Raw genomic sequence first — 15706 nt, forward strand, 5'->3', positions numbered from 1 at the left:
TAGTATTAATATACAGGTTTGTACAGATGTGTTCATACTGTATCGTTAAATGTTAGTTTAGATTCATAAATAAGGCAGTTTTTTGTAATAAATAAATGAGATTTGCTATGAATGAAACAAAACGATTCTCTTTAAACACCTTTTCTTGTGGCTTCCTGGTGGTCCAGCAGCAGAACCCAGCGCTCTCATTGCCATGGCTTGGGTTCGATTCCACTGAAGAGGTAACTCTCAGTGCCAGTCCCAAGCCCGGATAAAATAGTAGGGTCGTGTCAGGAACAGTGTCTGACATAAAAACCTGTGTCAAAATTTACATTTCTGGCATCTGGCAGACACCCTTATCCAGAGCGACTTACATTTTATACAAGGGTCTTGCTCAGGGGTCCAGGAATGGCAGCTTGGAGGACCTGGGATTCAAAATTACAACCTTCCAAGCAGTATTCCAACACCTTAACTACTAAGCTACTACATAGGGCGGTTGTGGCTCAAGTGGGTTGTTGATTGGAAGATTGGTTGATTGGAAGCCCCAGCACTGCCAAGCTGCCACCTGTCCTCGACCCCCCTTCCCGTCTGCCAGGGGCACTACATCACGGCTGACCCTGTGCTCTAACCCCCAACCCTCCAAGGATGGGATACATGAAGAAAGACTTTCACTGTGCAGTAATGTATATGTGACAAATAAGGACAACTTTACATCCCCTTTTGACGACCGTGAACAGGGAACAGCCGACAGAACAACAACAATCTTTAAATAGCGTTTTCATTTTCATTAAACACTTTGAACAATTCATCAGTTCCCTAATCAAAAGTCTGAAAGTGTTCCTTTTTCTCTGCGAAACCATTTACATAAACGCATGCTATCGCCTCTGACCGAGGATCTGCTACAGAAGTCGCACTGCTTCGTGTTTAAAAGCCGGATTCGCTGAACTGCAGAAATGTACGAGTATTTACGAGCCTTCTCTAGAACATCTAAAGACTTTTGCAAATGAGTGTACAGTCTTAAACACAGCTGCCAAGCTTACTGCAAATGAACCTGTGCTCTTAATGTAAATGGATGCACACTCTTCATGCAAAGAATCACCGAAGGCAGGAACTCTCCTGTTGGTCCTATTTTGTCCTAATCTGTCTAAATCTTTCAAATCAATCCATTTTTTCTCTCTCTCTCTCTCTCTCTCTCTCTCTCTCTCTCTCTCCCTCATGTCATAAAGAATATTTTCCTCTTGTGGATTCACCATATGAAAAAAGACCTTCTATAGCAGATACACGTCTCTATATACAGTAGAAGATGTTTTCTTTGGTCTGTAAAAGCAAACACTGAACTTCGTTAAGGACGTTTATTGGAATCTCTCTGTGACCTTGTGGATTCTACACAACATTCTCATGGTTCTCTCTCTCTCTCTCTCTCTCTCAACAATCAAAACCCATACTTTATCAGATGGAAAATGCCAAGCTAGTGAAGAGCTGAGTCATTCGGGTGAAACAGGGCATAAAATGAAAGAACAGGACCTTGATTTTGTCCACATCCCCCTGAGTCTTTTCATATGCGTGTCTCTTATCTAAACGAAGATTATAAATATTTAAAAACAGATACAGAATGACGGCATGGAACGAAAGCTTCCCGTCGATCCAAGATCTTGAAAGCTTAACAGGGAAGCAGTGGAGGTTCACTGGAGGATTTGAGATTCATTATCGTTCAGTGTATTCAGCATCATTTATCACACAGATCGAGAAGCGATTGCGATTGAGAAGGCGAATGAGAAAAAATGGGCATGGCTATAATGATCAGGGAGGAGTCATCCTGTTTTCTTCTTTAAAATGCTTTTGAAAGGGAGGAGAATCTAAAAATAGATATATTACACAAAGTAGAAATTACAAAAAAGGACAGGGTTTTGGTTTGAAGAAAAGTGTTCTGTTTATCGAACAAAAACATGAAGCTAGTCTTAGTATTATGTTCTGGAAACTTAAAAACATTTAAAAGTCTATTTGTCTAGCTATCTATAAGTGTGTGTGTGTAACAGTTTTAGCCCCACATCATCTTAATTACTTTATCACTGAGAAAATCATTTATTTCCTGTCTAACTTACTTATCTTGTTCTTGATCTCCTCAGGGCTTCTTCCATCACCTGGAATCCTCACAAGATGATGGGCGCGCCACTGCAGTGTTCCGCCATCCTGGTGCGACAGAAGGTCAGTCAGCAGACATTTATTCCAAACCTGATTTGAAACTATATTTTGGATCACACGATTAACCCAGCTGTGGTGGTGCTGATGTCACAGGGTCTACTGGAGGAGTGCAACAAGCAGTGTGCCGAGTATCTCTTCCAGACTGACAAGCAGTACGATATGTCTTACGACACCGGAGACAAGACCATCCAGTGTGGGAGACACGTCGACGTCTTTAAGCTCTGGCTCATGTGGAAGGCTAAGGTACCTCCAGGCATTCTATATAACATTTCCCTGTAAGAAATATACTGAGATGTACACTGTTTACACTTAAACCGACATACAGACTTCACATTCTAGGGAAAAGTTTAAAAGAAATGCATGTAATCTTTTCCAGGCCAATACAGATGAGTGATATTTCCCTAAATGCCTGGAATTATTCCTTATTAAACTCTTTTTATATACACAAACAAACCCTTAAAGTCTTAGCTTGTTACAGTCATGCTCCATAGACCATGGATTTACTGTTCAGAGAAAAACACACTTCCAGTTTTTCTATTTGGTTTGCAAATCATTTATTGTACTAATGTATGTAAATCATTCAAGGCCAAACCTACGGCTAAGGACAAAAAAAACTCTGTGACAGCAAGTCAAGAAGAACTAAGATCTGCCAACCGTGATGTCATCCTTAACCTAACCTGAGCTATATTTAGTCCCGATTAAGACTTAATTACATTTTAAAAGCATTAAGGTACATGACATATTAAAAAAACATCAAATGTGACATCTTAAAACATTTACAATATAAAGAAATTCATTTAAACATAGTTTCTGGAAACATTATAGTGTTAAAGACAACTACACTATATTGCCAAAAGTTTTGGGACGTCTGCCTTTACATGCACATGAATGTAATATGGAGTTGTCCCACCTTTTGCAGCTATAACAGTTTCAACTCTTCTGGGAAGGCTTTCCACAAGGTTTAGGAGTGTGTTTATGGGAATTTTTGACCATTCCTCTAGAAGCACATTTGTGAGGACAGGCACTGATGTTGGATGAGAAGGTCTGGCTCACAGTCTCCACTCTAATTCATCCCAAAGGTGTTCTATGGGGTTGAGGTCAGGACTCTGTGCAGGCCAGTCAAGTTCCTCCACACCAAACTCACTCATCCATGTCTTTATGGACCTTGCTTTGGTCACTGGTGTGCAGTCATGTTGGAACAGGAAGGGGTCATCCCCAAACTGTTCCCACAAAGAGCATGAAATTGTCCAAAATGTCTTGGTATGAAGCTGAAGCATTAAGAGTTCCTTTCACTGGAACTAAGGGGCCGAGCCCAACCCCTGAACTCAATGATTCGGAGAGGTGTCCCAAAACTTTTGGTGTATTAATATTGTCAAGATGTTAAAGATTTCTCCTTTAACTGTGGCAGTAAATACGTAATACTATTTTTTACACACATTAGGTCATGCCAGGTGATATTAAGATCAGTGCCTGGTCAGGTCAGCACTAGAAGTACTAAAAATTTGACTTGAAAATGGACGCAAGAACAAAGTAAATGGAGAAGTAAGGGATGCAAAGGATCTAGGAAAAACAAGGAACCAGAACACAGGAAAGCCAGGATGCGGAACTTGTAATTCGAACGATTTTTGATATTTAAACACACTCCTAAACCTTGTGGAAAGCCTTCGCAGAAGAGTTGAAGCTGTTCCAGCTGCAAAGGACCGGACAACTCCATATTACACTCGTGCATGTAAAGGCAGACATCCCAAAACTTTTGGCAAGATAGTTTATCTGCACAAATAAACAAACTTTAATATCAAATCAGCTGCATAAGTTTTTTTTTATGTTATTAAAAATATCTCGCTGCCTGTAACAGCTCAGGAAAGTGTTTTTTGATGTAATTAATCACGATAATCATTGACATCATGCCCAGGGCTAACCCTGACACCAGCGGCACTGCAGAATGATGTAATTCAGAAAGGCAAAACAGCTTCTGGAGCACAAGACGGAGTGTCAGTGCTGTATTTATGTAAATATGTACCAGCTGTGTTGATTCCTGGATGGAAAATAAAAGCTAATCTGACCAGTGAGAGCAGTTGTGTTATTGCTTTAAGTCATGCACGAAGCGTGTTGTCCTTCAGCTTATTTTCTGATGATCTAATGTACTGATTGTTATGTTTCACACACTGTGCCTCAGGAAATATTCTCCTTCCAGTTATTCCTTCTTTACATTCAGAGTCCCAGGAACAACAGTGATACACGTGACCATTCAGATTTACTTTTTTAGCGTTTAAAAAATGGAAAGAGCGTTTTGAGGTGGAAACATGGAAACATGGAAACATGACTGGAGAAACCGATGTTCATTATTGACTGAATGCTTTTCAGGGATCAGAAGGTTTCGAACTGCAGATCAACCACTGCCTGGAGAACGCTGAGTATCTTTACTACAAGCTGAAGAGCAGGACAGATTTCCAACTGGTTTTCCCAAGCAAAGTAAGTGACCAAAGCTAAAACATATTTTTTTTCCATACAAATAGTAATTGGGTGTGTGGGAGGGGCTAACTCACTCGTCATTTGTCAATCACAGTATAGAGTAGCCAATCCTAAACATCTATGAGGTCAGACATTCAGAAGAGCTTGACATTTTTGGAAGGAAAGAAGGGAGGCTCGGGAGGGAGGGACGGAGGATGGAAGGACAGAGGAAGGAAGGAAGGGAGGAAGGGAAAGAAAGGGGGAAGGGAGGGAGGGAGGTAGGAAGGAAGGAAGGAAGGAAGGGAGAGATTGAGGGAAAGAAAGAAGGAAGGAAGGAAGGAAGGAAGGAAGGAAGGAAGGAAGGAAGGAAGGGAGAGATTGAGGGAAAGAAAGAAGGAAGGAAGGAAGGAAGGAAGGGAGGTAGAGAAGGAAGGAAGGAAGAGGGTGGACAGCACGAGTGTGTTTAACTGGCCAGTATGAGTCACACAGTTCTAATATATCACCTGGGTATTAACAGATCAGTACACGGTGTTCAGAACACAGTATTTGTACAAACACTAAGCAATGTGAGATACAGCTCAGGTTTCATGAACACAAAGCAGCCTTGACTTAAAATGTTATTCTTTTAAATCCTGCATTTCCCTGAAATATCCTAGAAATAAGTTTATTAGCATAGCTGGCTAGTTTGTTAAAAATTAGCTTACTAACTTAGGTAGCTTTGTACATTTTACATTTTACAATTAGCTTGTTAAACTAGCTAGCTACATTAACTTGCTAGAGTGGCTAGCTAGTTTTAGTTTTCATTCCTAATGTGCTTTAGCGTGTGCCTTTATTGTCTTTATTATTATTATTATTATTATTATTATTATTTTCATTATTATTACGTGAGGTATCACAAGTTTGGAGCGAGCATGGTAAGCACTCATCTTCCTCTTTTTTTCTTCAGCCTGAACATAGTAACGTCTGCTTCTGGTACTTGCCGAGCCGAGTGAGGAACATGACCCCAGGTCCTGATCGAGACAGAGAACTACATTCGGTGAGAGGAATTAAATCAAACTCAATCTATTATCCCAAAATAACGGAAAGTGAAAAAGATTCCTTGCTTGGAAGCTGAGAGCTGCATGGCCTGCAGAGTAGCCGTGTTCCCACAGACATGCTGCTATCTAGCACAATTTAATACCACCCTCAATCTTACTCTCAAAACAAAAATATAAATAAACAATATGGGCACATCGAGGTGTTCTAGATTGCAGCACGACACATGCACATTATTAACTACACTACATTGCCAAAGGTTTTGGGACGTCCGCCTTTACATGCACATGAATGTAATATGGAGTTGTCCCACCCTTTGCAGCTAGAACAGCTTCAACTCTTCTGGGAAGGCTTTCCACAAGGTTTAGGAGTGTGTTTATGGGAATTTTTGACCGTTCCCTTTCTAGAAGCGCGGTCATTTGTGAGGTCAGGCACTGACGTTGTGATGACAAGAAGGTCTGGCTCACAGTCTCCACTCTAATTCATCCCAAAGGTGTTCTATGGGGTTGAGGTCAGGACTCTGTGCAGGCCAGTCAAGTTCCTCCACACCAAACTCACTCATCCAGGTCAGGTAGGAACAGGAAGGGGTCATCTCCAAACTGTTCCCATAAAGATCCCTTGGGAGCATGAAATTGTCCAAAATGTCTTGGTATGAAGCTGTTTTGGGACATTTTCTTTTTCATGTGCAATTTCATGCGCAATAGTGCATTAGTAATTATAGGCCTTTTCATGCACATTACAATTTCACCATTTTTTCCAATAATGTACAAACAACTGTACCATTATCACCTAATTACAATCCTTGTGTGCAATATTACAGCTCTAAACTAGTATTTGTACAGTATTTGTGTAGTATTTGTACAGTATTTGTATTCATTTATTCTTTTTTACAGTTTATAAAACAGTGTATATATTTCTTTCTTTTTCTCTTATATTTTTATTTTCATTAGAGCAACTGTAACATGGCAAAGGAATTTCCCCCTGGGATTAATAAAGTTCTTTGAATCTTGAATTACTATAAGAGTTCCTTTCACTGGAACTAAGGGGCCGAGTCCAACCCCTGAAAAACAACACCTGAATTCAATGATTTGGAGGGGTGTCCCAAAACTTTTGGCAATATAGTGTTAGAAAGAGAGTCAAATGGGTTTGAAATTAAACTCCCTCTATATATATTTTTTTCTAAATCCAGATCACCCCAAAGATCAAAGCCAAGCTGATGGAAAAGGGCGTGGCCATGATCGGCTACCAGCCTCTTGAAGATAAGCCTAACTTCTTCCGCTGCGTCTTCTCCAACCCGGCCACGCAGAAGCAGGACGTGGACTTCCTCCTGGATGAGATCGCCTGCCTCGGAGCTGAGCTTTAAGCGGACCTGAGGCTCGCTAGACAGTTTATGGCCTATGGAACATTATTCTCAGTGTAGATTAGAATTTAAAAGTTTTTATTTGTAGCAAACAAATTTGCACGACTTGTAAAAGTTTTATGCTGTTTATTTCCTGGGAATGCTAGCCTATTCAGTCTGAGAGAGTGTAACATAATTAAGAACACAGTGTGGATATGAATATATCTTTTTTATTAGTATGCATCAATTTCTGCTCCTAAAATGTGATCTGAATTCAACTGCTGCAATTCATTAGCTACCTGATATTAACTAGCTAACGATATTAGACACTTTAAGGCACATAGCCACTTTAAGGCAAGCCTGGAATGCTAGAGCAGATATTATAATAATCTAGGGGATGTAGCATGACATACAGCTACACTTAGCATTGCATGTGTGTCACTTTAAACCCTGAGAAATACCTCAGAGCGACGCTTTAGTTTACTGAGAAACTCGTACAGCTTTAAGGCCCCTATGTGCACTTTTCAGGAAGTAGCGCACTATAGTAAGCATCATAGATTACATCTGCTAACTCCTTGTTAGCCGATTAGTTAATAGCGTATGTTAGTGTGTAAGTTTCTTTGTGGGTTCTGTTACAGGAGGAAGATAACCATAATGAGTTAAATGCTAAACCTAGCGATTATCCTTTCATATCTTTCTCATATGGACTCGCAAAACTTCAGAGAAACCGTTCGTGTTTCCAGCTGGGTTTTCAGTGTGATAGTTTAAGGGATTGTGGTGTTCTTGATAGTGGTCCTGATAGTTTATTTATTATTATTATTCTGGTGCTAGTCATCTACTCATGGGTTCCAGCTGTGTTTAGTAGTAACCAGAAAATCTAAAATGATTTTTAAAAACTCAGCCTTTATAATTCTATCTATAATATAATGTTAAAAATGAAATGTTCACCTGAAATGTGAATACTTGTGCTGAAAGTAATGTAAGAATGGTTTTGGTCTATAAAAATATGTTGCAAATATATAGCGCAATTCAGCGGTGAACTTGAAAGATAAAGAAGAAACAAAATACTTTCTTAGGCTTAACATTGTTTGGGGGGAATAATTTCAAATCATTTTGTGTTGGGAGGGAGGGAGGAAGGAGGGGAGTAAGGGAGGGAGGGAGGGAGGAAGGAGGGGAGGGAGGGAGGGGGGGTTTGGGGGGGGAGAAAGGAAGGAGGGAAGGGAGAGAGAAGGGGAGAGAGGGAGGGATGGTTGGGTGGGAGGAAGGATGGGAGAGAGGGAGGGAGGAGGGCAGGGAGGGAGGGACAGGAGGAAGGGAGGGAGGGAGGGAGAGAGAGAGAGAGAGAGAGAGAGAGAAAGGAAAGAAAGAAAGAAAGAAAGAAAGAAAGAAAGAAAGAAAGAAAGAAAGAAAGAAAAAGATTGATTGATGAGATTTCCTTCAGGTGAGAATTAAAAAACACTCCTTTACACACCTTTATCCCAGGAGAATCGACATCAAACTACATCTTAATAAATCTAATTAAGACAAACTAATTAAGAAATCATAGACATCTAATTAAAATTGACATCTTAATTAATCAGGATATGGATTCGTCTGCTTGTTTTCTGATTGGTGTGTGCCGTGATTGTTGCACACTCGTATGTTGTGTGTTGTGTGTCACCTGATCGTTGTCTATGTGAGTAGAGAGAGATTGGATCTGTCACAGTGATACAGTATATACACCAATCAGGCATAACATTATGACCAGTGAGGCTGATGATCTCCTCATCATGGCACCTGTTAGTAGGTGGGATATATCAGGCAGCAAGTCAACATTTTGTCCTCAAAGTTGATGTTAGAAGCAGGAAAATTGGACAAGCGTAAGGATTTGAGCGAGTTTGATGAAGGACCAAACTGTGATGGCTAGACCACTGGATCAGAGCATCTCCAAAACTGCAGCTCTTGTGGGGTGTTCCCGGTCTGCAGTGGTCAGTATCTATCAAAAGTGATCCAAGGAAGGAACAGTGGTGAACTGGTGACAGGGTCATGGGCGGTCAAGGCTCATTGATGCAGGTGGGGAGAGAAGGCTGACCCGTGTGATCCGATCCAACAGACGAGCTACTGTTGATCAAACTGCTGAAGAAGTTAATGCTGGTTCTGATAGAAAGGGGTCAGAATACACAGTGCAGGACGGGTCAGGGCTGTTTTGTCAGCAAAAAGGGGGACTAACATAATGTTATGAAGGTGGTCATAATGTTGTGCCTGATCAGTGTATTTTTACATGATACTCAGTGCCAAAGGATCTGTTCTTCTCTCTGTAGAGACTCGACTGGCACAGAGTCATGCCTGAGCCTTTTCTCTTTTTATATGATTGTTACAGATTACTTATATAATATTAATAAGATGTGAAAGAAAGTAAATTCAGTTGTTGTCAGGATTTGTCTTTAAAACCCTTAGAATAGCTTTCACCATTTACGTTTGCTAGCATTTGTTAAATAATTCTTCATCCCTGAAGAGTGACATGCTTTACAGAGTGTAATATGACACATGTTCCAGTTAGCTCAGGTGTGGGTTTGACTTGCCCTGTCATGTAAAATTACACAATAGTGGTCACCTGCTCTTCACTATGAGCTTCTATTCAAACGCATCGGTCCATTGAATAACCTGGAACAAAGAACAGGAAGTGGTTACAAAGTGATCTCTAAAGACCAGAGTGAGCCACAATTATATGGAAAATTGTGACAAGATCTATGTGAGTTTATATGTGAATAAAATTCAGAAGACTTTTCTTTATATTTATTTATTTATTTACGTATTTATTTATTATTAGATCAGATCTCATGTTGCGAGCAAGTACTGGTCAAGCTCTTTGGTTATCCTCTAACAAGCTTAAAATAAAACAAATTACCTACTAGAACCCGTTTCTAGAACCTACAAAGCTTAAAGAACTTTTCTTCTAAGCAAAACTTTCATCTTAATACCAAGAACCTGATATTTAAACCTGTTGCTATCTGCTACACTGATAACCTTTTCAAGGGTTCTTTAAAGGTTCATTGGACAAACTGAAGAACCGCAAATTATCCAGTGAACTATATTGCCAAAAGTATTGGGACACCCCTCCAAATCATTGAGTTCAGGTGTTGTTTTTCAGGGGTTGGGCTCGGCCCCTTAGTTCCAGTGAAAGGAACTCTTAATGCTTCAGCTTCATACCAAGACATTTTGGACAATTTCATGCTCTTTGTGGGAACAGTTTGGGGATGACCCCTTCCTGTTCCAACATGACTGTACACCAGTGACCAAAGCAAGGTCCATAAAGACATGGATGATTGAGTTTGGTGTGGAGGAACTTTGGTGTGGAGTTGAAGGTGTTATAGCTGTAAAGGGCGGGACAACTCCATATTACATTCATGTTCATGGAAAGGCAGATGTCCCAAAACCTTTGCCAATATAGTGTAGTTCAATATTATATGACAGGTTCTAGATATTACTGTGACAATAATTAAAGGTTTTGAACAATTGAAAAACCATTTAATTTTCCAACAAAGCCTTGAAGAACCCTTTTTGTAACTGTTTGAGTGTTTAGTTCCAAACACAACTTATTTCAGATTATTTTTTTGTGATATTTTGGTTCACTCTTAGGTTCTTCAAGAGTTTATTAGATAACAAAGATGGAAATTCTTTGCTGAAGGTTTCAAGGAGTTCAAGGAGAATTCATCATGATGTCACTTGGTGTAGATCTAATAATGTATCTGATTAACATTTAGAATTTATCTAGTATTTATAGACTGTAGTATTTCAATGTGTTTGTGCTTTAATGTTAGACTTTGGTTCATATTCATCTAGAAGCTCTTAATTATCTGAATCAAAGTTCCTTGAGGAAGCATCACCCCAATGTCCGTGAATGTTTTTAATCATGCCATCATTTCTAAAGTCCATTTCCGATGTACTAAGCCAGCGCTTTATCTACAGAGTGAGAGTGAAAACACAGCTGAATCACTGAAGCGTCTCATCAAAGGTCTTGATTACTGCAGGAGGATCTTGAGCTTTAAGGATCCGAACACGAGGCTTAGTCTGAAACCGAGTGAAGCTGCATCGACGTATTCTTTGACAGAGACTTCAAAGCACTCTTGTATGTACACTATATTGCCAAAAGTTTTGGAACATCTACCTTTACCTGCACATGAATGTAATATGGAGTTGTCCCGCCCTTTACAGCTATAACAGCTTCAACTCTTCTGGGAAGGCTTTCCACAAGGTTTAGGAGTGTGTTTATGGGAATTTTTGACCGTTCCTCTAGAAGCACATTTGTGAGGTCAGGGACTGATGTTGGATGAGAAGGTCTGTCTCACAGTCTCCACTCTAATTCATCCCAAAGGTGTTCTTGAGGTCAGGACTCTGTGCAGGCCAGTCAAGTTCTTCCACACCAAACTCACTCATCCATGTCTTTATGGACCTTGCTTTGGTCACTGGTGTACAGTCATGTTGGAACAGGAAGGGGTCATCCCCAAACTGTTCCCACAAAGAGCATGAAATTGTCCAAAATGTCTTGATATGAAGCTGAAGCATTAAGAGTTCCTTTCACTGGAATTAAGGGGCCGAGCCCAACCCCTGAACTCAATGATTTGGAGGGGTGTCCCAATACTTTTGCAAAATGTAATGTCGCTCTGGATAAAACCGTTGGCTAAATGTAAATGTAAATGAGCCAGATGACAATTTCAGGTTGGGAGAATGAACAGAATCATGTTTTCTGAAAACATCCTTGATGTTTTTTGGGCTTTTTTACTGCGTGTAGATCGCTGATCACGTGTTGTGTGGATACAGGAAAATAATCAACAACATCAGGAGTGACGGTAACCAAAGTGAAGGTGATTATTTCCCTATTAAAGCACATCTTAAACTGTTATTCATCTAACACCAGATGGAGCGTATGCTATATCATATAAATGAGCGGTTACTATGGAAACCCTCATGAATAGAGCGAGTGCATTAATGTAAACCTGAGAGGGCTGCTGTTACAGAAAGTTAATCACCACATCACAGGTTCAGCAGTGGTGTGGTCATGAAGCTGGAGCTGAAAGGCATGGGTTATGTTCATGCTCAGTGCTCAGGTGGAGTTCAGGGCTAATAACCATTAAGTTATTAGCTCTAAACTCTGAAATAGTGCTCTGAATATTCATGCATGTAGAATGGTGTGTGGTATGCTAATTCACAGTTGATTAACAGATTACATCTCAGCCTCTTATGCTGCACATCACATGGGAGCAGCTTTGGTAAAACAACACAAAAAACGCCTGGTGAATGTGTAAATTTATTTTAATGATTTAGTCACAACCACCTGGAGAATGGAGGAGTGTTACATGATCCTGATCTCAGCTTGATACTGCCATCTAGTGGTGGAAAAGGAGAAGTGCTAAAGAAGAGCAGTTCTGACCTGTCAGGGTAGCTGAGTGTCTCAGAGAGAGAGAGAGAGAGAGAGAGAGAGAGAGAAAGAAAGAAAGGAGGGAGTCTGTCTGAGAGGGAGGGATGAAGGAAGGTAGGAAGAAAGAAAGAAAGAAAGAAAGAAAGAAAGAAAGAAAGAAAGAAAGAAAGAAAGAAATGAGTTAGTTAGACAGCACTGTGCCATTAGGATTAAAATGGATGCCTGGCCGTGTGTCTGCCTTCATAATGGAATGATGAAAGAAAGAAAGAAAGAAAGAAAGAAAGAAAGAAAGAAAGAAGAAGGCAATATATTATGTATATATATATATATATATATATATATATATATATATATATATATATATATATATATATATATATACACTATATTGCCAAAAGTATTCGCTCACCTGCCTTGACTCGCATATGAACTATATAAGTGACATCCCATTCCTAATCCATAGGGTTCAATATGACGTCGGTCCACCCTTTGCAGCTATAACAGCTTCAACTCTTCTGGGAAGGCTGTCCACAAGGTTTAGGAGTGTGTTTATGGGAATTTTTGACCATTCTTCCAGAAGCGCATTTGTGAGGTCACACACTGATGTTGGACGAGAAGGCCTGGCTCTCAGTCTCCGCTCTAATTCATCCCAAAGGTGTTCTATGGGGTTGAGGTCAGGACTCTGTGCAGGCCAGTCAAGTTCATCCACACCAGACTCTGTCATCCATGTCTTTATGGACCTTGCTTTGGTCACTGGTGCACAGTCATGTTGGAAGAGGAAGGGGCCAGCTCCAAACTGTTCCCACAAAGTTGGGAGCATGGAATTGTCCAAAATGTCTTGGTATGCTGAAGCATTCAGAGTTCCTTTCACTGGAACTAAGGGGCCAAGCCCAGCTCCTGAAAAACAACCCCACACCATAATCCCCCCCCCCACCAAACTTTACACTTGGCACAATGCAGTCAGACAAGTACCGTTCTCCTGGCAACCGCCAAACCCAAACTCATCCATCAGATTGCCAGATGGAGAAGCGTGATTCGTCACTCCAGAGAACGCGTCTCCACTGCTCTAGAGTCCAGTGGCGGCGTGCTTTACACCACTGCATCCGACGCTTTGCATTGCACTTGGTGATGTATGGCTTGGATGCAGCTGCTCGGCCATGGAAACCCATTCCATGAAGCTCTCTGCGCACTGTTCTTGAGCTCATCTGAAGGCCACATGAAGTTTGGAGGTCTGTAGCGATTGACTCTGCAGAAAGTTGGCGACCTCTTCGCACTATGCGCCTCAGCATCCGCTGACCCCGCTCCGTCAGTTTACGTGGCCTACCACTTCGTGGCTGAGTTGCTGTCGTTCCCAAACACTTCCACGTTCTTATAATACAGCTGACAGTTGACTGTGGAATATTTAGGAGCGAGGAAATTTCACGACTGGATTTGTTGCACAGGTGGCATCCTATCACAGTTCCACGCTGGAATTCACTGAGCTCCTGAGAGCGACCCATTCTTTCACAAATGTTTGTAAAAACAGTCTGCAGGCCTAGGTGCTTGATTTTTACACCTGTGGCCATGGAAGTGATTGGAACACCTGATTCTGATTATTTGGATGGGTGAGCGAATACTTTTGGCAATATAGTTTATGTATGTATGTATGTGTGTGTGTGTTGCATCAATGGCATGTTTAAGCTGCTTTTCTTCTACAGGTAATTTAGCGACACCGGGCCAAAAAGAAATGGCACATGCTCCTACATCTGGACAATGGCATCAATCACAGAGCAGCTTATGAGGTTTTTTCCAAAAGTGCCAGTGTGTGCAGTTCAGCTGAATGTGGAAAGCATATGCAGATTAATGAGCTGTGTTCATGCTGTGTGTGCATGTGAGCTGGTGGACAGGAAGTGCATACTGATAAAACACACAAACACACACACACACACACACACGCACACAGGTTGAAAGCTTTAGCTGGATGTGTGGAACTGGATCTCTCAGCATAACTCAATACAGTAAAAATAGCTGGAATTTTAGTAGATGTTGTGGTTCAGGTGTTGGACAACTGACCAGAAGGTTGGGAGTTTGAATCCCAGATCCACCAAGGTGACACTGTTGGGCTCCTGAGCAAGGCCCTTAACCGTCACTTGTACAAAATAGAGACACAAAAGATAAGTTGCTCTGTCTGCCATACTTTAATTCTGTATAGGCATCGTGTAATATCTACATTATATTGCCAAAAGTACTGGGACACCCCTCCAAATCAGTGAATCCAAAATCCTCAAATATTTTACTGGGCTTTATTTAGCGAGGGTGAATAGCCAATGAACAGCAGTAGAATGGGTCATACTGTAGAGATCAGTGTCAGTTTATGTAATTTCTGCCCTGTTAGATCTGCCCCGGTCAACTGTAAGTGCTATTATTGTGAAATGGAGGTATTTAGTCGCAGCAGCAGCTCTGCCTTGAAGCAAAAGACCACACAATCTCACAGAGCAATGAAAAATCTCTTATTCTATGTAGCATCGCTCACTTACAGAGCTCCAAATTGCCTCTGGAAGCAACATCAACAGAAAATCTCTGTGTCAGGAGCTTCAGGAAAGATCTAGAGTGCAATTAGACAACTGTATGCTTTCAGATGACCTTGAGTGTCCTGCACTGCATGGAGATCTGTCCATTGCATCCCAGGCTTCCTCCCCTAACATCACTGCCTGACATCACTAAAGCTCTTTTAACTGAATGAGCACAAATTTCCAGACACACTTCCTAGAGAAAGCCTTACAAGAAGAGTAGAGAAAACAAAGAAAACAAAGGGGAAACAAAAGAAAACAACTCCATATTAATGGCCATGGGTTTGATATATACACAGATCAGGTATAACATTATGACCACCTGCCTAATATTGTGTTGGTCCCCTTTTTGCTGCCAGAACAGCCCTGACCCGTCAAGGCATAGACTCCACTAGATCCCTAAAGGTGTGCTGTGGTATCTGGTACCAAGATGTTAGCAGCAGATCCTGTAAGTTCCATTAAGGATTAAAGATAAGGATACTTACAGGACTTAAAGGATACATTTGATAGATACTGACCACTGTTTGGTAATCATTAGTTTGGGATGTTCCCAAATCTTATCCTAATCAGCCATAACATCATGAACAGTGAGAGGTGAAGTGAATAAGATTGATGATCTCCTCATCATGGGACCTGTTAGTGGGTGGGATATATTAGGCAGCATCAGATCATCAGATCAGAGCATCAGAGCATCTCCAAAACTGCAGCTCTTGTGGGGTGTTCCCCGTCTGCAGTGGTCAGTATCTATCAAAA

General features: G+C 40.9%; 1 protein-coding gene across 3 annotated transcripts in view; it reads left to right on the forward strand.

The window, feature by feature from the left end:
• Positions 1-8127, forward strand: part of gad3 (glutamate decarboxylase 3) — a 28034-nt gene extending 19907 nt beyond the window's left edge. For 2 of the 3 annotated variants that reach the window (XM_058372695.1, XM_058372693.1), the window contains exons 11-15: positions 2106-2184; positions 2275-2424; positions 4546-4653; positions 5579-5668; positions 6857-8127. In XM_058372695.1, the coding sequence (XP_058228678.1) occupies positions 2106-2184; positions 2275-2424; positions 4546-4653; positions 5579-5668; positions 6857-7030 (601 nt within the window). In that variant the 3' untranslated portion in view covers positions 7031-8127. Of the gene's footprint in view, positions 1-2105; positions 2185-2274; positions 2425-4545; positions 4654-5578; positions 5669-6160; positions 6412-6856 lie in introns of those variants that run through there. The other variant, XM_058372694.1, reaches the window with a different exon arrangement.
• Positions 8128-15706: the final 7579 nt, after the last annotated feature.

This window comes from Hemibagrus wyckioides, linkage group LG20, assembly GCF_019097595.1.
Source record: "Hemibagrus wyckioides isolate EC202008001 linkage group LG20, SWU_Hwy_1.0, whole genome shotgun sequence".
In the NCBI taxonomy this organism is placed as follows: Eukaryota; Metazoa; Chordata; class Actinopteri; order Siluriformes; family Bagridae; genus Hemibagrus; species Hemibagrus wyckioides.